At 53.6% G+C, this 23,996-nt stretch overlaps 1 protein-coding gene across 10 annotated transcripts in view; it reads left to right on the forward strand.

The window, feature by feature from the left end:
- CDH23 (cadherin related 23) overlaps positions 1 to 23,996 on the forward strand; it is a 417,627-nt gene that overhangs the window by 265,734 nt on the left and 127,897 nt on the right. For all 10 annotated transcript variants that reach the window (XM_023240529.2, XM_023240536.2, XM_023240532.2 and 7 more), the window contains one exon: positions 23,008 to 23,072. In XM_023240529.2, the coding sequence (XP_023096297.2) occupies positions 23,008 to 23,072 (65 nt within the window). The remainder of the gene's footprint in view (positions 1 to 23,007; positions 23,073 to 23,996) is intronic.

Below are 23,996 nucleotides of genomic sequence, written 5' to 3' on the forward strand. Positions count from 1 at the left end.
CCACTTCCCTTTATATCACCCACACGCTCTCACCCTTCTCCCCCATCTAACTCTTCCTCCCTCCTGTCTGAGACCATCAAAACTCTGCTTAACCTAAGAGCCGGCCCAGTTGCTAGCTTCCCCACAGGAAGCCCTCCCCCTGATCACTGGCAGTCTCCCTTCTCCCCAGCTCCCCTGGGTACCCGGCACCTTGTTTTCCCTGGCAGTTCTCACGGCTCAGGGCTTTCGTGGCTAATGTCCTTTCCTCCCCACTGCACTTAGAAACGTCACTAGGGCGAGCTTAGTCTGGGGATGCAGACCCCCAGCCCAGGAACAGAGGCAAGGGGGCTGGGAGGTGCTAGGGCCACCAGATTCCAGGATCGCCTGGGCCTCCCAGTCCTAATCAAGACCTGTGATTGCAAGGTCAAGGCTGAAATGCACCCAGGCCCTCAGCCTGGCTCTTCGAACAGGTGAGCAGGAGCTGACCCGGCTCCCTTGGCTGCTGCTGGGTGGCACTGGGTGCCACCGTGCCCCTGTGTCTCTGCTGCAGAAGCCTTAGCCACTGTCCCCTCCCAGAGCAGGACTCCATACTCTCTGAGACAGAGAGGCCCCCAGATAATACTCCATTCAGTGGCTGTTTATCGAGGACCTAGAATGACGGCAGTGAAGAAGACAGACATCCCTGCACATTCCAGGGGCAGGAGACAGACGGTGAACAAGCAAGCCCAGAGCGTGTCAGATGGGGATAGGCGTCATGGAGGAAATTTCAGCGGTGCGGGTGGGGAGCAACAGGGGTGGCGGTGTTACTGTGTTCTCTCCAGGGGTCAGGGAAGACCGACCTCGCACAGAGGGGGGCGGTGGATAGAGGCCTGAAGGCAATGAGGGGGGAACCCGGGAAAGAGCTGCCCCACGCTGAGGGAGCTGCAGGTGAAGACTTGAGACAAGAGCCTGGGGGTGTAGGTGGAGGAGAGGTGGCCAGAAGGTGACTGGCTAGGACAGGGAGCCCATCAGAAGTGCCAGCCAGAGAGCTCTGATGGTCACCGTGTGGGGAATAGGCTGAGGTGGGGTGGGGAAGAGGGAGGGCATGAGAGCACCAGGGTGGAAGCTGGGACACCAGGTGAGAGATGACGGTTCCAGTCACAGGTGGCCATGCTCACGCCCAGTTCTGGGCAATGGCTTTGCCGTTCTCCGCAGGCCCAGCACGGCGCATCCCTCTCCGTCTCCACCTGACTTCCGGGTGAGCCCTGCACCTCTGCAAACACAAAAGTGGGCAGACACTGGCTAGGGGTCCTGCCTCGGCTTCTTACCGGCAGGTTGGCCTTGGGCTTGTAACTTCCTTTCCCTGGGCTTCAGTTTCCTCCTCTATAACATGGGAGGATAATTTCCGTCTCAGTAGTGTTGTGGAACCATCTATGGAAAGGTTGGAGTCCAGAGTCCCCACGTAGCCAACGCTTTGATAGTGGTATCAGCACCTGCTGCATGCCAAGTGTCCAGGACCCTCTGTGCTGTTCTAGAACAGTGGCCTCTCCGTGCTTCTGATAGCATTGGTTCAACCTGATTGTATTCTTGCACAAAGCTGGCAACAGAAATTGCCAACACGAATTATTAGTAAGTCTGGGAGATCACGTGAGCTGATGAGCGGGTCTCGTCTAGATACTTCAGCAAAACCCAATAGAGACAGGCAGGTCCAAGCAGGGAAGAGCCCAAGCTAGACTTCTGGGACAAGCCTGGGCCACCTCTTCCACCTTCCCCTTCCTGAGAAGGGCCTCCTGGCCCCCCTACCTGGTGCTCTCCCACCCCACCCCCTCCTGACACCCTTCACTGCAGGCATCTTAATTGATCTCATTGTTCTCCAGTCCCTTGAGACAAGACTCCAGCTGTGCTTAAACGGAACAAAACCTCTTCCAATTTCCCCACCGTTTAAAAGAAAATTGAATATCTGCAGCCTGGGGAGGGGGAGAGGGAAGTGAAAGACACACACACATATACACACACGCATACACACAGTCAGCCCAGCCCAGCTCCCAGGCTTGACTAGAAGGCCTTTGTAGACACACCCTCCCCCATTCGGGGCGTGTCCAGGCTGTACTTCCGGACCCCTCTAATCTACTCCTGGGTTCATCTCCAGTCAGAGGGAACAGGTGCTGGAGGAAGCAGAGCTGGCTGCCGGTGATTGACGGGTCGAGTTCCTCTGTCTGTCAGGCCTCAGTGCTCCTGGGCTGTGTGTATCTCTTTAATCTAAATATCAATCCGTAAAACCGAAATGGGATGGGATGAGAGGTAGGACAGGCACTAAGGAGAGACAGAGAACACAGCTGGCTGCCGTCTGCCCACCACCACCCAGGGCTTCTGGAAGGAGCTTTGGCAGGGCCTGTATTAGGACTGAGAGCTGCCCGCCCCCACCTCTGCCCCTGAGGTGATTGCCCTGGACCTTGTTTAAGGTCTGACCATTTTCAGTCATCTCCCGTAGCTACTTGATTTTTGGCAAATTGACGGAAAGCCCCATTGCCTATCAAGCTCTGGAACCCTCCCTCCCCGGTGCCTCCAGAATCTCCTGTCCTTGACCAGAGCAGCTCTGTCACTGACCTTTGTCCCTTTACCAAAAAATGGAAAGAACAGGCCTCGTGAGCTTAGCAAATCATAAACCCTTTGCGATATGTTAGTCGTCTCTTCTGGATCCGTGGTACAGAAGCAAGCCGCGGATGTCTGGGGAGGTCAGTAACCTGTCCAGGGCCAGCCAGCTTAGTGCGTGTCCAAGAGCCAGGATTCCAACCTGGGTCTGTCTGACTCCAAAACCCCTGGACCCCTCTTCTGCTTGCTGGTCACCATCAAGTGCCACCCCACACTGGGCTCCAGCCTCTTGTTGGAATCGGCCAACTGGAGAGTCCAGGGAGATGGGCGGAGCACGGGCCTCGGATACAGGAGCTGCTCAGTTACCGGGCGACCTTGAGCAGGTCCCTGGTTTCTGGGGCCTTGGTGTCCTTATCTGTAAAATTAAGGGGTTGTGTCTCACTCTCTGAGGCCCCCTCAGCGCTAACAATGTGTGACTTCCTGCCCCGGAGAGTTCCCCCACCTGCGCCGAGAGCCTGTGGTCCCCTGCACTCTGCCCGTCAGAGTCCCCCTTCAGTAGGTTAGCTGCTGATTGTTCCTGCTCAGGCTGTTGCTCACAGGACACCAGAGCAGAGAAAATGGGCCCCCTGGGCGAGGGGACAATAGGAAGCGGTGAGAGTGGCCAAGGCAGAATGAGTTCATAAATGCAGTCAACCAAATGCCTGCACAAAAGGCACCTGTGCCCTGTGCTGGGAAGGTTATGGGCCCTGGGATGGGACCACAGGGGCAGGATGGGCTCCGAGCAGCCCCTAGCGCCTCGGCCTGACAATCTGTCCAGGGGGCAATTGGGAGAAAGGGGGCCCACAGAGGTTTAGGAAGAAGTTGAGCTGGGCCTATGCATTTGGGGTGACTTTGTCTTGCTGTACAGTCCCTGTGGGAGACAATGACAGCTGTGGTTCCTGCCAGCTTCTTTCTAGGAGGGGTTCAAAGTCCCTATACCCCCATTGGTTTAGTGTTTTCCAAACTTTACTATAATCCATAATAAAAACTACATTTAACTCCATGGCCCAGAGTTAACACACACATCCATATCTAGAACACAAACAATGCTTCCTTACCACATGGAATAATACACTCTAGCATTTTATTATTATTTTTTATTCTTTTTTTAAATTTATTTTTTAATTTACATTCAAGTTAGTTAGCATCTAGTGCAACAATGATTTCAGGAGTAGATTCCTCAGTGCCCCTTACCCATTTAGCCCATCCCCCTCCCACAACCCCTCCAGTAACCCTCAGTTTGTTCTCTATATTTAAGAGTCTTTTATGTTTTGTCCCCCTCCCTGTTTTTATATTATTTTTGTTTCCCTTCCCTTATGTTCATCTGTTTTGTCTCTTAAAGTCCTCAGATGAGTGAAGTCATATGATATTTGTCTTTTTCTGACTAATTTCACCTAGCATAATCCCCTCTAGTTCCATCCACGTAGTTGCAAATGGCAAGGTTTCATTCTTTTTGATTGCCGAGTAATACTCCATTGTATATATATACCACATCTTCTTTTCATTCATCCATCGATGGACATTTGGGCTCTTTCCATACTTTGGCTATTGTTGATAGCGCTGCTATAAATGCTGGGGTGCATGTGCCCCTTCGAAACAGCACACCTGCATCCCATGGATAAATGCCTAGTAGTGCAATTGCTGTATCATAGGGTAGTTCTATTTTTAACCTTTTGAGGAACCTCCATACTGTTTTCCAGAGTGGCTGCACCAGTTTTGCGTTCCCACCCGCAGTGCAAAAGAGATCCTCTTTCTCTGCATCCTTGCCAACACCTGTTGTTGCCTGAGTTGTTCATGTTAGCCATTCTGACAAGTGTGAGGTGGTATCTCACTGTAGTTTTGATTTGTGTTTCCCTCATGATGAGTGATGGTGAGCATCTTTTCATGTGTCAGTTGGCTATCTGGATGTCTTCTTTGGAGAAGTGTCTATTCATGTCTTTTGCCCATTTCTTCACTGGATTCTTTGTTTTTTGGGTGTTGAGTTTGATAAGTTCTTTATCGATTTTGGGTACTAGCCCTTTATCTAATATGTCATTTGCAAATATCTCCTCCCTTCCGTCACTTGCCTTTTAGTTTTGCAGATTGTTTCCTTTGCTCTGCAGAAATTTTTTATTTTGATGAGGTCCCAATAGCTCATTTTTGCTTTTGTATCCCCTGCCTCCGGAGACGTATTGAGTGAGAAGTTGCTGCGGCCAAGGTCAAAGAGGTTTTTGCCTGCTTTCTCCTTGAGGATTTTGATGGCTTCCTGTCTTACGTTTAGGTCTTTCATCCATTTTGAGTTTATTTTTGTGTATGGTGTGAGAAAGTGGTCCAGATTCATTTTTCTGCATGTCGCTGTCCAGTTTTCCCAGCAGCATTTGCTGAAGAGACTGTCTTTATTCCATTGGATATTCTTTCCTGTTCTGTCAAAGATTAGTTGGCCATACGTTTCTGGGTTCTCTATTCCGTTCCATTGACCTGAGTGTCTGTTTTTGTGCCAGTACCATACTGTCTTGATGATTACTGCTTTGTAGTATAGCTTGAAGTCCGGGATTGTGATGCCTTCAGCTTTGGTTTTCTTTTTCAAGATGGCTTTGGCTATTCGGGGTCTTTTCTGGTTCCATACAAATTTTAGGATTGTTTGTTCTAGCTCTGTGAAGAATGATGGTGTTATTTTGATAGGGATTGCTCCAGCATTTTATTCTACTAGATTCTGGGTTTTTTATGAGAACTTTTAAGATCAACTCTCTTAGCAACTTTCAAATATACCATGCAGTGTTATTAACTGTAACCACCATGCTGCACATTACATCCTCATGAACAGTTTATTTTATAACTGCAAGTTTGTATGTTTTGACCCCCTTCACCCATTTTTCCCTCTTCCCACCCCCACCTCTGGCAGCCACACCAATCTGTTCTATCTGTGAGCTGGGTTTTTTGCTTTTTAAGGTTCCACCCATAAGTGAGATTATACAGAATTTGTCTTTCTCTGACTTATTTCATTTTGTATAATGCCTTCAAGGTCCATCCATGTTGTCACAAATGGCAAGGTTTCTTTCCTTTTTTATGGCCAAATAATATTCCATTGTAAATATACACCACATTTTCTTTATTCGTTCATCCACTGATGGACATTCGGGCTGCTTCTCTCTGTTGGCTATTGTAAATAATGCTTCAGTGAACATGGTGGTGCAGATACTTTTTCTAGTTAGTGTTTCCATTTATTTTTGAGATAAATACACAGACGCAAGATTGCTGGATCATATGGTATTTCTATTTTTTTTAACTTTTTAAAATTGTGTATTTATTTTTGAGAGAGAGAGCAAGCAAGGGAGGGGCAGAGAGAGAGGGAGTCACAGAATCCGAAGCAGGCTCCAGGCTCTGAACTGTCGGCACAGAGCCTGACGCAGGGCTCAAACTCACAAGCTATGAGATCATGACCTGAGCAGAAGTCTGACGCTTCGCTGACTGAGCCACCCAGGTGCCTCCATGGTATTTCTAATTTGGGGGGAGGGAACCTCCATACTGTTTTCCATAGTGGCTGCACCCATTTACATTTTCACCAACAGTGCACAGGGTTTCCTTTTCTCCACATTCTCTCCAACACTTGTTATTTCTTGTCTTTCTTTTCTAGCCATTCTGACAGGTGTGAGGCTATATCTCTTTGTGGTTTTAATTTGCACTCAATGATCAGTGATATTGAACACCTTTTCACGTTGGCTGTCTTCTTTGGGAAAATGCTTATGCAGATCCTCTGTGCATTTTTTTGAATCAGATCTTTTTCTGCTGTTGAATGGTAGGAGTTCTTTATATATTTTGGATACTTACCTCTGATCAGATTTGTGATTTGCAGATATTTTCTCCCATTCAGTAGGTTGCCTTTTCATTTTGTTGATGGCTTTCTTTGCAGAAGCTTTTCTTTTTTCCCAAAGTTTAATTTTTTTAATGTTTATTTTTGAGACAGAGACAGAGCACAAGCAGGGGAGGGGCAGAGAGGGAGACGCAGGATCCAAAGTAGGCTCTAGGCTCCGAGCTGTCAGCACAGAGCTGCATGTGGGGCTCGAACCCACGAGCCATAAAATCATGACCTGAGCCTAAGTCGGCACCACCCAGGTACCCCACTCTGCAGAAGCTTTTTAATTTGATGTCCCATTTATTTATTTTAGCTTTTGTTGCCTTAGCTTTTGGAGTCAGATCCAAAAAATCGTCAAACCTGATGTCAAAGAACCTACTACCTAGTCTCTAGTAGTAGAGAACCTACTACCTATGTTCTCTTCTAGGAGTTTTATGGGTTCAGGTCTTACAGTCAAGTCTTTCATCGATTCTGAGTTAATTTTTGTGTATGGTGTGAGGTACTGGTTTAGTTTCATTCTTTTGCATGTGGCTGTCCAATTTTTCTAATACGATTTATTGAAGAGTGGGATTTTCTCCATTGAGTATTATTCTTGGCTCCCTTGTCGAATATTAGTTGACCGTATATGCGTGGGTTTATTTCGGGGCTCTCTATTCTGTTCCATTGATCTCTGTGGCTACTGCTGCTTTTATGCCGATGTCATACCGTTTGGATTACCACAGCTTTATAATACAGTTTGAAATCAGGGCACGTGATGCCTCCAGCTTTGTTCTTTTTTTGTCAAGATCGCTTTGGGTCGTTGGGGTCTTTTGTGATTCCATGCAAGTCTTAGGATTGTTTGTTCTATGCCAATGGGGGAAAAATGCCATTGGAATTTTGATAGGGATTACATTGAATCTATAGATTGCTTTGGGTGGTATGGGCATTTGAACAATATTCATCCTTCCAGTGTATAAGTATGGAATATTTGTCTGTTTATCTCTGTCATCTTCAGTTTCTTTCACAATGTCTTATAGTTTTCACCTTAGTATTTTCTATTGTATTCTACTAGATTTCTTTTTTTTTAATGTTTATTTATTTTTGAGAGACAGAGTGTGAGCAGGGGAAGGGCAGAGAGAGAGGGAGACACAGAATCTGAAGCAGGCTCCAGGCTCTGAGCCATCAGCACAGAGCCCGACGCGAGGCTTGAACCCATAAATCACGAGATCATGACCCGAGCTGAAGGCAGACGCTTGACCAACAAAGCCATCAGACACCCTTACTAGATTTCATTTTTAAAAATACTAGTCCTGACCCTCTGAATTGATTTCATGACCAACTAAAGTCTGGCAACTGAACATCTCTAGAAGGAGCCCCCTCTACTTTACTATGCAATGATGAGGATGATGGTGGCGATATTATCATCTCATGTTCCTCAAGTGCTTGCTACAGGAGGCAGAGTAGCAAAGACCCCAGGCTCCAGACTTAAACCACCCAAGCTGATCCTGACTCGGCCACCTGAGCCATATGACTAGGTTACTTGTATCAGCAATGATCCAGGACAGCTACCTGTCGCAGAGGCCCCCCAAATAGTTTCATAAACAAGATTGAACTATATTTTCTCTCCCATGTGAAAGCAGTTTAGAGGTGAGCAGCCTTAGGTGGCCCCTTCAAGCTGTCTTCCCCCCTGCCCCATTTCTAGTTATCTTCATGGTCCAAGGTGGCTGCTAGAACTCCAGCCATCATATCCATACTATAAGCTGCAGAATGGAGGAAATGAAGAAGGGTACTCGCCCTCCCTTTTAAGAAGACTTCCTAGAAATGTCTTGCAAACTTCTGCTTTCATCGCATTAGCCAGAACTTAGTCACATGGTTGTGCTTATCTACAAAGGAAGTTGGCAAATAGTATTTAGGCAGCGTTGTAACGCCTAAAACTAAATTTTTGTTCATTTGAAAAAGAGAGCATGGATGTTTAGTCTGCCAAATAACCTCTGCGTGCCTCGGTTTCCTCTTCTGGAAAATGGTGATGAGGTTCGTTCCTTCTGGATTTGTGGTGGGTCTTCGAAGAAATAATACACGCAAAGAACTTAGCACAGTGCCTGATACAGAGCAGGTGCTAAGCGACAGGTGCTAATATGAAGTGCTTGGAGCCAAACTCAGCCCCTACGTGTTATCTCCTTGAACCCCCATGACAACCTGGTGAGGTAGAAATGAACCTCCCCGTTTTATAAATGAGAGCACTGAGACTCAGACAAGTTAGGTGTTTGCCTGAGGTCACACCTATGGAAAGGGCAGAGCTGAGCTGTGAACTCTTGTTTCTAGAACGCCCAAGTCCTTTCCCTTTGCCATGAGGTAGCACGGCCTCCTCGAGACTGCATCTCTCCCTGAGAGCCTGGTGAGACTGCGGGCCAAGAGGTATGACAAGAGGCGCACTGAACTTGACTGGCCGATGTCCAAGCTGAATCGAAGGCCAGAGTGCACTCTGCCTGTCCGGCCACCTGCAGCAGGTACCCCCTACCTGGAAGAGAAACAGGGCCCGGACAGAAGGCCCCTCTAAAGCTCCCCTTATAACAAGATCTGTAAACTTAGGGTCTGGAAGATAAGGGCCTTCAATTTGTCAAATGGCCCTGGGCAAGCCCCTTTTCTCTGCAAGCCTGGGTTTCCCCATCTGCAAAATGGGTGAAATGCTGTTCATCCCCTCCCCCCTGTTCTGGGGACATTGTGAACAGTGTGACCCGCATGTTTGATCTTCTGGGGAAACAAGTCTTGACAAAGGAGATACGCTGCGTTCCTATCAGTGAGCTTCCCTGTGTTAGAACCTTCTGGCTGTTGGAGGTGGGGCGGGCAGGGGAGTGAGGGCGCACAAAGTCTGTGAGCGGGGACTGCCTCTCAGGCTCGAGGGCTCCCAGCACGCCCTCCCCACCCTGCACTCACACACAGAATGGGGCTGTCTTGCCGTGAAGCCCTGGGCTGAACTGGCCCAGGTGAGTGAGGGCTAGGGCTGCAGGACCTCTGCTGGTCTCCGAGATCACGGGTGATTTATAGTTCCTGCGTCGGACTTTGACCTTAATTTCTTCTGTCGTTGCGGGGCTGTAAAATTCATTAGGGACCCGCAGGCGGAGTGATGGAGATGTCAGGCGGGCAATCATGTGGGTATTTAATCTATCAGATGTGTGGCTTGCCATTTAGGGAGACAACAAGAGAATGTGGAATCAATACGCTTCATTAGCGAGCAGCACGTGCTGGCCCAATCAGTGCCCGCCAATGGCAGCGGGCCTGGGGGGCGTGCCACCCGGGTTCTAAGTCACCTTGGGATGAGGACACGTCCTGGCACGCGTGTGGGGCCAGCCCCAGCCCGGGTACCTCTCACCACCTTCTCACTAGACCTGGAACTGCCTGTTGCACCCCGCAGGGGCTGAGGAAAAGAGGGAACGGGTCAGAATCAGGGCAGGGGTGTATGGTGAGATCCAGTAATGGGGGAGCCATGGTTCGACTGTACCCCCAGGGGGTTGATTAGACTGTCTTTTCTTCCTTCTTCCGTCTCCTCTGCACGGAAGGTCTCACTTAACTGAGACTCAGCCCCGGTGTCTGGCCGCACGTCTCTCCGGCACCCTCCCCTCCTCATCCTCTACCCCATAATCCCAGCTTGATAACTGGCCCCAGAGAGGCTCTGAGTCCCTTCTGATTGTGAATGTCTCGTTCACCCCCAGGCAGCCGGCTACCCTCCCTCCTGCATCCCCGGAAAATGGCTTTCTGTATCCCAATTTTCTTTGTTTGACGGTCAGATGTGATTTTGTTTTATTTTTTTTTTTAAGTCACTCAGTTGAGTCCTGCTCAAACCTAAGGCATAAGGGAATGGACGGTGGCATCCAAGTTCCAAGGGTTAGGAGCTGAAACTTTCTTCCTTTTCATTTTGCTGTGTATGAATATCAGAGAGACTGGGGTTCGAATCCCAGCTCTGCCGGTGACCATCTGTGGGACCCTGAGCCGCTTGCAGCTGTGAGGACAGGGCCATGCTGTGTGGCTCACCGTGTGTGCCCAGCCTGCAGTCTGTGTCTGAGGCCTGGCTCCCCCCACAAGCACACCCCGACACAGGACTTGCAGGCAGGCCGTCTCGTTGGGACGCGGCCCTGGGTAACCCAGGACTGGGAAGTGAGATAAGGTCACCCAGGGGGGGCATTGCGAAGCCACTTAGCGTGGATCCCATTGGAGCTCCATCCACCGGGACTTCTGAGGGCGGAGATGAGCCTTTCCACCCCAGGGCCACGAGGCTGGGGTATCGATCCATGGATTCCAACCCCTGTTGACAGAGGGCAGCTTCCGGGATACCCTCCCGTGCCAACGGCTTCCTTGGGAAAGAAAGCCCGCAGGCTGAGAGCGGCTCAGGCGCTCTGAGCAAAGCAGCCCCTCCCGGGTGGAGGTGGGCACCGGGGGGTTTTGCGTGGCGCCGGCTGCTTCTGCCAGTCGGGCGCTTCCCGCATCCATAAGGTGAGGGTGTCTGATACTCCTCTCCCAGAATGGCAACGGAGATGGAACGTGTCAGTACACGGACTCTTAGAATAATGCCTGGAGCCCAGTCGGGACTAAACGAGGGGGAGCTGCCGTTAACTGCTGCTCCAGTTAGCGTCAGCTAAAGTTACTTCTTCGGTAAAATGGGATTGTGACCTCCGTCTTGTCGGTTGCTTTAAGGATTAGGGACCAATCAGGTCAAGTTCCTCGCGCAATGCCAGGCCCACAGGTGACGCTCAGCAAGGTGGTGGTCTCAGCTATCCCTGTGCCTCCGAGGGGAGCCCCCACACCCCTCCTCCGGGCACCGGCTCCCGCGTCCTCCTGGGGACCACCAGGCGCGGCCAGGCCCTGGGCACTGGCCGCCGCCGGCCGCCCTGACAGCCTTTGACATCCTGTAATTGCTTTCCCAGGAAGACTCCTTTAAGCACAGAGCTGCTGGCCAGAGCAATTTGCTCCCCATCAATTTTTATTTCCACGTTTTGAAATAAAGAGAAATAAACAAGGGGCGGGGGGAGCCCAAGAACAACACCGTGTCTGCAATAACAAACATGCTGGGGTCCCCACTCACCTGTCAGCCCGACTCTCATGCCTCCTCCCCCTGCCACACAGGACTGACCCCTTCATACCTGGGGTGTGGACCTGGCTCCCACGGGGCTCGGCGACCGTCCCTTCCACCCACACCTGGCCCGCAGCTGGCCCAGGGCTGTCAGAATTGGGGGTGGGAAAACTGCCACTTGCTCTACACGATTCTGTTCTCACTGCCGAGTGCTGATCTGAAGCGCCTTACGTGTAACGCCTTTAGTCCCCGTAACAACCCCGTGAGGCAGGTACTATTATCAGCCCCATTGAACAGATGAGGCTTAGAGTAGATGTCACTGTGGTTGTTCCCTCCTCTCCCGCCATCTCCCTCCTCCCTGTCCCCTTTCCTCCCGCCCCGTTGTATCCTTCTGGTGTCCTTGCCTCCTCAGAAATCCATCTACTAAGGACCGGGGACTCCTGGCTTGTCACTGGTAGAGAGGACCTCATAAGTCATCAAATAGAATCTTTTCATTCGTTCTTTCATTCAGCTCCTCTTTGTGGAGGGTCTCCTGTGTGCGTTCCACTGGTTGGGGGCTGGTGATCTATGGGAAGCAAGACCATGCCTGCCCTCATAAAGCTTACAGTCTGTGGGAGGAGGTAGCCACTGAACGTTCACCCAGATGTTCCTGCCGAAACCGGGCCCTCTCCCCACCATGTCCAGCCATGAGCAAGGCCTGTCCGCTCCAGCGGAGTCCAGCCAGTTCCCAGCACAGCCCTGACCCCCCCACCCCCCAGTCCAAGCCCTTTGCCTCTCACCACCACGGATCGCTGTGACCACCTCGGCTCTTAGCGCATGCAGCGGCCAGCGGGCAGCCGAGTGAGGCTTTACAAATATAAGTGGGTCCTGGGAGCTGAGCCCCCAGCGGGGAGAAGGAGCGCTGTTGGCCCAGGGAACGTAGTGCGAGGGTTGTGAGGCAGGAGCAAGCCTGTCCTGTCAGAAGCCTGAAGACTGAGCGGCGAGAGCAGAGTGATCCAGGGATGGCTCGGAGAGGAGGTCAGCGGCCGCAGAGGCTGGCCCGCCTCGGGGGTCATGGCAGGCAGCTTGGATCCGAGACGCCCAGGGAGCCTTCTGAGCTGGCCAGTGGCGTCTCATGGCATCAGCCTGGCTCTGGTGGAGGCTGGGCTGCGGATACCAGAGCAGAAGCGGGCAGATGGGTCAGGAGGCGTGCAGCCCAGCGTCTTACGCAGGTCCCGCAGCTGCGTGGTTAGGGCGCTCTGCCATTTTGTCGGCATTGTCGTGATCCCACACTTAGCCCAAATCCTTTCCGAGGCTCTCGGTGCCTGGTCTTGTGCTGTGCATCCCAGTCCCAAGGAGAAGGACGTTCTGACCCTCAAGGAGCAGAGAGTCCAGCGGGGTTAGCAAAGAGGCTTTAACTTTAACACAACTTGCACAATTAGCTGTTGGTGGCTGGAGGGAAGACAGGGTTGAGAGATCCTGAGGACTTTTCTGCACTCAAACCATGATGATTTAGTCTGCCATGGGCATGGGTGATGGAATGGTGACTGTCCATCCCCGATCCATAATGGGACATGAGGGAGGAGGGGCCCCCTTCCCTCTCTCCGCAGCCCCACCACCAGCTGGGTCCCTACCCTTTTGTAATCGCTTCCCCCAACTCGGTGACTCCACCTTCCCATGGGCTCTGAGCCTCTGTCCCCAGCCCCAGACTCTCCAGTGGCACCCTCTTGTCCTAAGGTCTCCTACATACCCGGAAAGCCGAGAGCAGGACCCAGGAGCTTTCCTGAGTATATTTTTCTTCCTAGGATCCACAGGGTCACGGTGATCTCTCCTGCACCCCGTTGTGCACTCCCTGGTACCACTGCCCATCTGGAACACTCCCTTCTTATCCCCTATATGCCATTTTCCTTACAGCTACTACTATTTCCTCCCCTCCCAGGAGTGTGTCCATTCCCCTGGCCAGGACCCCCGCGAAGGTGCTCGACCAGCAGCTTCCAGCCAAACCCTTATGCCCACCTAACACCCACCATGCGCCCACCCATCAATGATGAGGGCACCTGACACACCCAGCATTGCCCCGGAAGTGTGGGGCAGACTAAGTATTTCCCGGCCTTTGGCTTCTGCCTCGTGTCTTAGGAAGAAGCAGAGATCCTCTCGCAGAGCACCATGGGAGGGAGTGCGGGAACACAGGAGGGGACCGGGCCTCGTGGGCCTGATCTGGCCAAGTGGAGGTCACCCAGCCTCTCGACTACCAGGTTCCTTCTGCGGAGTCCCTCCTGCTCTCACCGGCCACACCAGCTTCTCTGCGCTTGCCAGAGTGCAGTTAATCTCCCGTAGTTTAAGGAGTTATTCAGAGAGGCTCAGCGAATGATGAATGTGGAAAGCATTACCAGCAAAGCGCCGGGGCTCCGTGGAGCTCTTTAAAAATGCATTCTCCCATGTAAATTTCTGCTCCATCAATCCTTATGACATGTCAAACATTGCTATTGTTTCCTGAACAAATTGTACCGTGTGCCCTTCTCTGCAGATCTGTGCACGGGAGCAGAACTGCTCGCTGGCACCCGCTGCCTGCCACCATTGCCGGGACCCGGGGCTGCTGGGGAGGCAGCTGGGCCCGCCTTGCTTCAGAGCGGAAGCCCCGTGCAGGGTGTCTGGGCAAGCATGCGTGACGGGGGTGCGGGCGCTAGTGGGGAATGATTGAGTGAGGGCCTGCCAACTGCCAGCCTGCAGGGAAGGGCACACAGGTGGATGGGAAGGGGTGTGGAGGGGCGGGGCCACAGGGGTTGTAATCAGGGGTGGGGTGGGGCCTGAGACGGAGGGTGAATGCGAGCGTGTGCATGTGTGTGTGTGAGATTGTGTAGTGGGATGGGGTCTACCTGAGCCAGGCAGAGAGAAGATTTCCATGGGAGGCGGGAGTACAGGAACGTACTAGGGGCTGCCTGAGCCACAGAGAAAGGAAAGAGGAGAAAACGCACGCACGCGCACGCGCGCGCGAGAGAGAAAGAGAGTGTGTGTGTGTGAGTGTGTAGAGGGAGAGGGAGGGAAGAGTGAGGACACGGGAAGAGAGAAGATACAAGGACAGGACTCTGAGGCTGTAGAGAAGAGTCGTGGCTGTTTGAAACCACGAGAGACAAGGGCATCTGTCCCCAGGGAGGGATCAGCACTATCAGAGAACAGCAGCACCCAGTGGGTGGCAGTTCAGAGGAAGACCCAGGGAAAGGCCAGGGCAGGAAGGAGCAGCTTGGGGCGTAAGGCCCAGCATCAGCGATGGGTCTCTGCAAGGCTAGTAAGAGGGACAGCAGTGAGGTGCAGGGATATAGGGGGACAGTGTGTCGACAAGGGAGGCCCTTGGTCCAGAGCAAATGAATGGAAGAGGGTGTAAGATGGTGACTACTCATCGTGAAAATAGTCTGGGTCACAAGGGGGCCCGTGGGGGGGGGTGGGCTGGGAGAGGGGAGGACCTGACCGCTTGCGGAGTAGCGGGTGCCAAAAGTGGCCATGAAATGTTGTGATGAGCCAGGCTGGGCGGGGCCGATGGCATACAATTGGCATACGTGTTGAAGGGAGAGCTGTATCCAGAAGGTGCCAGGTGGAGAGCCCTGGGTGGGTTGGGAAGGGTGCCTACAGCCAACCGGGCTGCCCTGGCCTTCAGTGGGTGACAGCCTCTTCCAGTCTAGGTCCTGAGTCACCTACACATACCAAGACCAAGCTTGGGCAGAAGTGGGGGGACCTTATTTGAGGGCCAGGGGCCTTGGCTGAGGGCCTGCATCCTAGGCAACCGCAGCCAGAGACCCCTGCTTCCTCTGCCGACGGGCACGGCCAGGGGTGCTGGAACCTACCCCTTCTAGGCAGAGGCTGCGGTAGGACCATTAAGGCAAGAAGGAGACTGCTGTGGGGATTCATCTAGCTTCTAGAGGGCAAGGACAGTGACCTGGTAGGAGCACTCTGGACCCTATGGCTGAGCCCTCGAATGGCAAGACGAGCCCTCTCCCCCAGCTCCATCAGCAGGCACAGCAGGGGAGGGGAGTGGTTAATAGCACACCAGAGCACAGGTGAGATCCTATCTGGTACTGTGGCCATTTGACCTTGAACAAGTTGACTGACCTCTCTGAGCCTCCGTTCCATCTATAAAATGGGGATAATGCTGGTGCTGGTCCCACCACCGCCAGGGCAGAGCCGTCGGGAAGATGGAATGAAATAAGGTGGGGGAAATGCCACGGTGCATAGCACAGAGTTTGTGCTCCAAGGGAGATGGCAAGGGGCAGCATCTTAGCTTCCCCCTGCCCCGTAGCCGGGGCCAAGATGGGCATTTGTGACTCGGGCCCGGCCAGTCTGGGAATTTGGCTCTCCCCCCACTGCAGGCTCACCTTGTCTTAACCTTTGGAATTTCCCCCACCACGCGTATTTTTTTTTTTTTCCTTTTTGTCAGCAGAAGAAAATTACACTTCTGCCGGCATTGTCCATCACGGAAATAAGCACTCGCGATGCAATTATAAAGGCCCAAATGAGGGAATTAGTTTTGCTGGTAATGCCAGTGTTGGGGAGAATCAGTGTAGACGCCTTATCAATCAGGCTCTGGACAACAGCCAGTCCCAGCCGCACCCTGTCTCCATGTGCCATCGGCAGGGACAGCGGCTGACCCGCAGGCCCCTGTCCCCGGGCTGCACGCGCTTGCACTGGAGGAGGCTGGTGCCGTGAGCTGCCTCCGAGCTGGGTGCCGGCAGTAGGGTCCTTCCCCAGGAGCTCCCAGGGCTTCCCAGCGTCCAGCCAGTGGCTGCCCCGTAGACCCAAATACACCTGGCCAAGGAGGTCTCTCCCAGGACTCATCAGTCTAAAATAGCAACCCCAACACCTACTAGATCCTTTTCTGCTTTGTTTTCCTCACAGTCGTGACCGCTGTCTGAAATTCTATTCCTTAGTGATTTCTCCCCTGTGTTCTTGTCTTCTCCCCGCTCCCGACTGTAAGTCACATGCCAGCCAGGATGTCGGCATACTTTTAGCTGTGACTCCGGTGCCTGGTCCAGTAGCTGGCACACTGGAAGAACCCAGAAAATATTTAGTGAATACATGACCGAGAGTATCTGGTCACTGTCTTCACAAAGGTTCTTGCCGTGGTGTGCCAGGCGTCTTCCACCTGTCCCTCTAGACCCACGCTGCTCTTTCCCACCTGCTCTGCGCATGCCCCGGCAGGCTGACTACCTGGGCCATTTGGTGAGTCCCCTACTCAGCCTGCAGAGCTCAGGCCAGACGTCAGAGCTTGAGGGACTCCTTGGAGGGGCTTTAGAAACTCCAGCTGCACCCCCTGCACCCCCCGGGCAACCTGATCGGCCCCGCTCTGGCTGCCCACTGCCCACCGTGGTATCTGCTGATGGAAGGCATCAGCACCCCCACCCCCACCCCCGAATGAAGGTCACGCCAGCCCTCAGTGGTTGGCAGTAGAAATCCCAGATTTTACTAACTTCGGCAAAGATCTGGATCCCTGTGCTGGACACAACTGAGGATCCAAAAGCGAGTTAGATACAGACTTCTCTGTCAAGGAGCGGAAGTGGGGCACATGCAGGTAGTTTTCAAAAAGGCCAGGGTGGGGGCGCCTGGGTGGCGCAGTCAGTTAAGCGTCCGACTTCAGCCAGGTCACGATCTCGCGGTCCGTGAGTTCGAGCCCCGCGTCAGGCTCTGGGCTGATGGCTCGGAGCCCGGAGCCTGTTTCCGATTCTGTGTCTCCCTCTCTCTCTGCCCCTCCCCCGTTCATGCTCTGTCTCTCTCTGTCCCAAAAATAAAATAAAACGTTGAAAAAAAAATGTCAGGGTGTACCGCATCTCCCAAAACAGATACAGCCTTAGATCGAGAACAGTGAGCAGTCAGGGAGCTCCGTAAGTGAGGGGGCACTTGGAGTGGGTCCTGAGGGACGGGCTGGAGTTTGGATGGCAGTTCCAGAAGGCGGTAAGAGAACAGTCCGGATGCATCACGGAGAGGTGGATACAAGCCTGCCAAAGCCAGTCGGGCCTTGACACCAGGCTGCTGGTCTGGATTGACTTCAGCACCAGTAGGGAGCCATCGAAGGTTTTTGAGCAGGGGAAAATCGTTGTAGCCGTTGCCTTTGACTTCTGGCCCCTGGGCCTCTTCTGGCAGTCTTGGTGAGCAATAGAGTGTACTAGTACCTATGGGTAAGATTCATGCCCTGAGGGACAGTGGTGGGGACCTAGAGGCCCCCGAGGGGAGACCTGCAGCACAGCTGAAGTGCCCGCCTGGAACCCTGGCTTGGCATTTCCCAGAATTGCCAGGGACAGTATGGGGCCACCCAGCCTGGCCGGCTGGGCCATCCCCTTCCCCCATCCCCAAAGCCGTCTGACTGGCCTGTGAGACCCCGGACATCACCCTGCAGGAAGATGGACGTATGCACTCCTGGAACATGGCAGATGGGATGGTGTTCATGGCATGAGGAGGACGTGTGTCCTCTGTGCACAGACCCTAGTCACCGCCCAACCACTCCTTCCTAAAGTGGGCTCAAGGGTCGCTGTCTGTTTGGCCCTGGATTCGTCTGTTGACCCTTTCAGATGCTCAGGCACGCAGCACGCCTGGGGAAGGAGGTTGTGTGAAAAGCGCAGAAGCCGAGTGGGGCGGGATGTGGGGTGGGCAGGTGCGGGCCCCAGCAGCGCCCTCCACTGGACCAGCTCGCACGGCCGAGCCGCCCCCTGGCTTCCGCAGGACAGACTCGGGGGTTGCCTACCCATCAAGGTGGTAGACGGTCTTTTTTTTTTTTTTTTCAACGTTTATTTATTTTTGGGACAGAGAGAGACAGAGCATGAACGGGGGAGGGGCAGAGAGAGAGGGAGACACAGAATCGGAAACAGGCTCCAGGCTCTGAGCCATCAGCCCAGAGCCCGACGCGGGGCTCGAACTCATGGACCGCGAGATCGTGACCTGGCTGAAGTCGGACGCTTAACCGACTGCGCCACCCAGGCGCCCCTGGACAGTCTTAAACACAGAGGGATTTGGAGGCCAGCTCTGCCACTTACCAGCCGTGAGATCTTGGCAAGTTACCCGCTTAGAATCCTGTCTGCTTCCTCGTTGGGTAAAGGCGGGGAGCAGGGGGTTGTACCTAGCTCCTAGGGCTGCGGCCAGAATTATACACGTGTGTGTGACCGCATGTTGTGGTGGTGTGGATGCAGATGTTGCTGTAGGTGACCGAGATCATGAGCCCTCCCGTCCGGGCCCCGTGACCCCAGCACGTCCTCCGCGGCACCTTCAGAGCTTCGAGTGTTTCCCGAAGGGCCGAGCCCTAACCCAGCCTGAGGGAACCCAGGAGGACAGAGGTGGGTGAGCCAGGCGGGAGAGGAAGGAAACGGTGCCGGCAAAGGGAGCAAATGGGCTGCACCAGTCTGGCCCAGAGCTGCACCTGGGCTAGCCTGGCTCAGTGATGAGGCTTGAGCCGGCGGCAAAGTCCAGAGGGCAGGGCCACCCGTGTGTGTCCCCTGAGGACACCGGGGGACCCAGGAGGGCCTCTGGCAAGGCCGCCGAGTGATCGGATTTGCTGCCTCCTCCCAGGCACAGAGCCCTCGCTCTGTGAGAGCCCTTGCACAGAGTCCCCCTGCGGCTGGCCCTGGCCCGAGTGCACCGAGAGGCCCCCTGTGTTGGTGCTAGCCGCCCCCCACCCTGGCAGGGGCACAGAGGCAGCTTTTCATCCTCTTATTCTGCTTCGTGCATCTGAAAAATGAAAGTTCTCCCTCTCCTCTTCACCGGACATGCATATTTCATACGGTCATTAGACGGTGGCACTAAAGGACTCACAAATCTTCCTTGGTCAGCATCAGCGGCTTGGGCGGGCAGCGAGAGGCCCCAGGGGAAAGGGGTCACTGTAGGGGCCATGGCTGTGCCTAGTCCCCCGGGGGGAGGGAGTGGGGGAGGGGGTGGGAGGTTGGAGGCCAGCGTCTGCCCGGGAAGAGAAGACCATCCCATCTTGTTACCTCATTTCCCTGGGCCTCAGCTGCTCTGGGCCCCAGGGTGAAAGGGCCTAGACAAGGGGACCTCAGGGATCCTTCCTGCCCTGAGAGTGTGAGTGTGGTTCCATAGTGCACCCCGATATGAAGGGCTTTGTCCCGGGGCCAGGAACCCCTCCCATGGTTTGTTTTTTTAATGTTTATTTTTGAGACAGAGAGAAACAGAGCATGAACGGGGCAGGGTCAGAGAGAGGGAGACACAGAATCTGAAACAGGCTCCAGGCTCTGAGCTGTCAGCACAGAGCCCGACGCGGGGCTCGAACTCACAGACCGTGAGATCATGACCTGAGCCGAAGTCAGGCGCTTAACCAACTGAGCTACCCAGGCACCCCCCCCCTTTTTTTTTTAATGTTTATGTATTTTACCTACCCCCCCCCCATGGTTTGATTGTGCCCCTCACTTCCTGCACGGTCAGCGCTCTCTTCCTCTCCTCCTGATCTCCACACCTCCTAGCTGCTCTCTCTGGTCCCCGTCCCCTTCTTCAGCTGTTTCTGCCCCCTCCACTTCGAATCCTCTCTCCTCCTTGGCTTTGCTCCCTCTCCACTCCCCCTCTCTTGCTTCCCTCCCCTTTCTTACTAGAAATTGTCCATTCCCTTCCAAGCATTTATGAAGCACCACTCTGTGCCAGGCACTGTCTATGCTGGGAGGTGAGCCCGGGAGACGCGGCTCTGCCTGTGTTGTTCCCCCAAACCCTTTCCTTTGACGTATGAGGATGCTGAGGCCTGCGGGGGGTGGTGTTCGGTCACACAGTGACCTGGGCTATCGACACTGACCTAGAACTGGGGTCTCTCCACCACACTGCCCCCTTACCAAGGGTCCCCCAGACCAAGCCGCTCTTATAGTGTGCGCTTAGGGGCTCCTTCCCCCCTTCTCTTCTGGCCCCTGGGGTGGGGAGGAGAGAGGCTAATTCTGAGGAGCTTTGTCTCCTCTCCCTGGAACCTCCAGGTGCAGGTTCCTCTGAGAGCAAGCTCTCCTCTTGACTTAGAAGCAGTAACACACAGAAGCGAAGGGCATGGCGGTAATTGTGAGCAGTGGCTCAGGGCTCCGGGGAGGGTCTGTCGGGCAATCGGTCCTGGGTAGGAGGGTGTTACAGCGCTCAGCGTCCTCCTCGTCACCTATCCGACATGCATCCCTAAGAAGCTGTGTCCTCGGAGCCTGCCCCGGGGGAAGTCCGCACACAGTCTGCTGGGACGCAAGTGGTGGGGACATTGAATGGGAATCTGGACACAAGAGGCAGTCCTGTGCAAGTAGGCTGAGCACAGTCCCAGAAATGGCTTCGTTCTGTGGAACCAGGTTTTTGGGGGGGTGACTAAGATCTGAACCCCTTGGGTACAAACATTTTTTTTCACTTGAATCATTTGGTATAGAAACATACTATTTACTTACCTGCCTTCCTGAGCTAAGGATACTAAACACAAATGTTTCTCAAAAATTCAGGTTTAGGGGCGCCTGGGTGGCGCAGTCGGCTAAGCGTCCGACTTCAGCCAGGTCACGATCTCGCGGTCCGTGAGTTCGAGCCCCGCGTCGGGCTCTGGGCTGATGGCTCGGAGCCTGGAGCCTGTTTCCGATTCTGTGTCTCCATCTCTCTCTGCCCCTCCCCCGTTCATGCTCTGTCTCTCTCTGTCCCAAAAATAAATAAACGTTGAAAAAAAATTTTTTTTTTTTAATTCGGGTTTATTGTATAGAACATGGAATTTAATAGACTTCAAAGAATCTAGGAACTTTATTTTTTTTTAATTAATTTATTTTTTTGAAAGAAAGAGAGTGAATGAGCAGGGGAGGGGCAGAGAGAATTGGGGGGGGGAGAGAGAGAGAGAGAGAGAGAGAATGAATCCCAAACAGGCTCTACACTGCCAGCACAGAGCCCAATGCAGAGCTCAAGCCCACAAACCGTGAGATCGTAACCTGAGCTGAGATCAGGAGTCGGACGCTTAGCCCAATGAGCCACTGAGGTGCCCCAAGGATGTAGGAACTTGAAAAGAACCTCAAAAAATATTTAGTACGAAGATATTGAGGGTGGGGGGAATAGAGGTTGGCAAAAGGGTACAAACTCGCGCCCAGAAGATGAATGAGGTCCAAGGCTCTAATGTATAACAACATGGTGATTATAGTTTACAACACCGTATTGTAGAATCGCAATTCGCTAAGAGAGTACAGCTTCAGCGTTCTTGCCGAGAAAGATTTGAAAAGGTATAGAAGCGAGGTGACGGATGCGTTAATTAACTCAGTGGGGGCATCCCTGCACAACGTACACGGGTATCAAATCATCACGTTGTACGCTTCAACTACATTACCATTTTATTTGTCAATTAGGCCTCCATGACGCCCCAAAATAAAAGCATTGAAACGAAAGTTTCTATTAGCGGAAAGCCAATCACAATCTTAGAAGCCCTGAGAGTGAAGCACGTGACCCTAGGGTCAGCCCAAGGCCTTGCCCTCCTGGTATCTGGGGGCAGCTCCAGGGCAGTGAGTAGCCTGAGTGACTCCAAGCAGGGTCACCGTGCCTGGCACATGGTGAATGCTTAACAAGGGATGAATGAATGGTGTCATTTAACCTATACTGTGGGCTGCAACCATGCCAGGGACAATGCAGGAGCCAGAAGTCCCAGCCACAGAAACCAAACCTCTGCTAGAAGCACTGTCATCCTAGAGAAGGGAGGAGATGGAGAGGGGCCCCACGGGGGTGGCCGAAAGGATGGATCCCCGGGCTAGGAGTGGGGATCCCTGTTTCTGCCCCACTTTGCCTATAACCTGCTCATGACCTAGAACGGTGACAGGAATACACAGGGCCTCGCTGGGGACTGGGCCTCAGTTTTGTGATCTGTGAACTGGGTAGAAACCTCTGTCTTCCTCATCATGGGGGACGGTTGTGAGGATAAAACGAGGTCCTAGTAAACATGAGCGGTCTTCGAAGATGTAAAAGGTGTGACGACAGGACAGGCTGGCAGTGGTCACCATCACTGCCACCGTCATCAGCATAAGGCAGGCGTCTCTCCCTCCAGTCTCCTCCGACTGCAAGTGGCAGAAGCCGAGTTGGACCAGACTGTGTGAAAGAGGTCTTGTTGGACTCACAGACTGAGTCAAAGGGAAGGGATGTCAGGGTCAGGACTCTAGAACGCGTAAGCTTCTGCCCCTCTCCTCCTAGCTCTCCTCTGGGGACACCTTCGTCCCCCCTACGCATCCCAGCAGCTCTCAGTCCGTAGTGTTTGGGTTTCAGTGCCCCGGAAGGAAGCGTCCAGCCCCAGCGATAGCCAGAAGAATCCCAGAGAAGGATTCAGATAGGCCCCCACTGCGGTCAAGGGCCTCTCGCGGCCCGGTGCCCGTGGCCGTGGCAGAGCAGGCAACTCGCACTCAGAACACTTGCTGCTCCCCCAGAACCGTGCTCTCCAGTGTTCATGTCAATAGCCGTTGGCGACTGGTGGCAACCGTATTGAACAACGCACCTCTAGAAAATGCAGCCCGAGGAGTCGTGTGGGACGACCGTGGGTTCGCTGTGGACGTTTCCTGGTGACATCAGGAGGTCCGCCGGGTCTGGCAGTAATGACTTCCCGTTCTCCCCTTTGCAGGCAACAGACAATGACGTGGGCACCTTCGGGGAGGTCAACTACTTCTTCAGCGATGACCCTGACCGGTGAGACCCAGCCCCTGCCCCTCAGCGGTGGCACTCTGCTACTCGTGACGTTCAGGAAACTTCTCAGTGCCCAGGGAGGGTGCCGTGCCCCCGTGGCTAGAGCACTGAGCGAGGAGTCAGAGCCCACAGGCACTGCTGCTGGTTTGACCCTGGCTGTGGCACAGTCTCAGTCAGGTCCTCTAACCTCTCTTGGGGCGTAGTTTCTCTGACATCCAAAAGACAGCCTTTAGCCTGGGGAATGAAGAAGTTTTGAAACACCAGGGACGGCGCAGCAAGCGATTGCCGTAGCAGCAGCCAGCATTTAGGACCCCGGCCGGTGCGTCAGGCCCTCTGCACACGCATTACCTGGCGTCATCCCCACAAGTCCTGGAGGAGCTCAGTGCTAGGCACTGCTATCACCCGCGCTTTACAGACGAGGAAACCCAAAGAGGCTGAGTCCCCTGCCCAAAGCCACACAGCTGGTGAGCTCGAGGGCCAGGCCTCTGCCTGTGGTCTTCGCCACCAGGATGCACGGCCTCCAGCAGGACGGGGCTCTCAACATGCCTCGGCCGCTGGGTGGGTGGCTTACCTCACCACCTGACCTGTGCCAGCCCTGCCCTGTCACCCGCCGCGGTTCCGGGCCCCTCTCTCCCATGTCTGCAGTTAAGCTGAAAGGGAAGCCCTCTCGTTTTTAACATGATCAAAAGCCAAGCTGGAGTCCGAGGGCAGGTCTGCTTCTAAAAATGAAGTGTCTGATGCATCTGGAGACTCAACAGGGTCCGTAAGACAGTGGCTGTCAGCTTGGATTACCGGCCCTGACGATCTGTGTGGATGGTCAGGAAGAGACAGGGACTGTTAGGTGCATCTGGCCATTTTCTGCCACTCTGGACGGAGCCTCAAAATGGGAGGAAGGAACTAGCAGCAGGAGGAATTTCCTGTCCCTCA

The sequence above is a fragment of the Felis catus genome, chromosome D2, assembly GCF_018350175.1.
Source record: "Felis catus isolate Fca126 chromosome D2, F.catus_Fca126_mat1.0, whole genome shotgun sequence".
NCBI lineage: Eukaryota > Metazoa > Chordata > Mammalia > Carnivora > Felidae > Felis > Felis catus.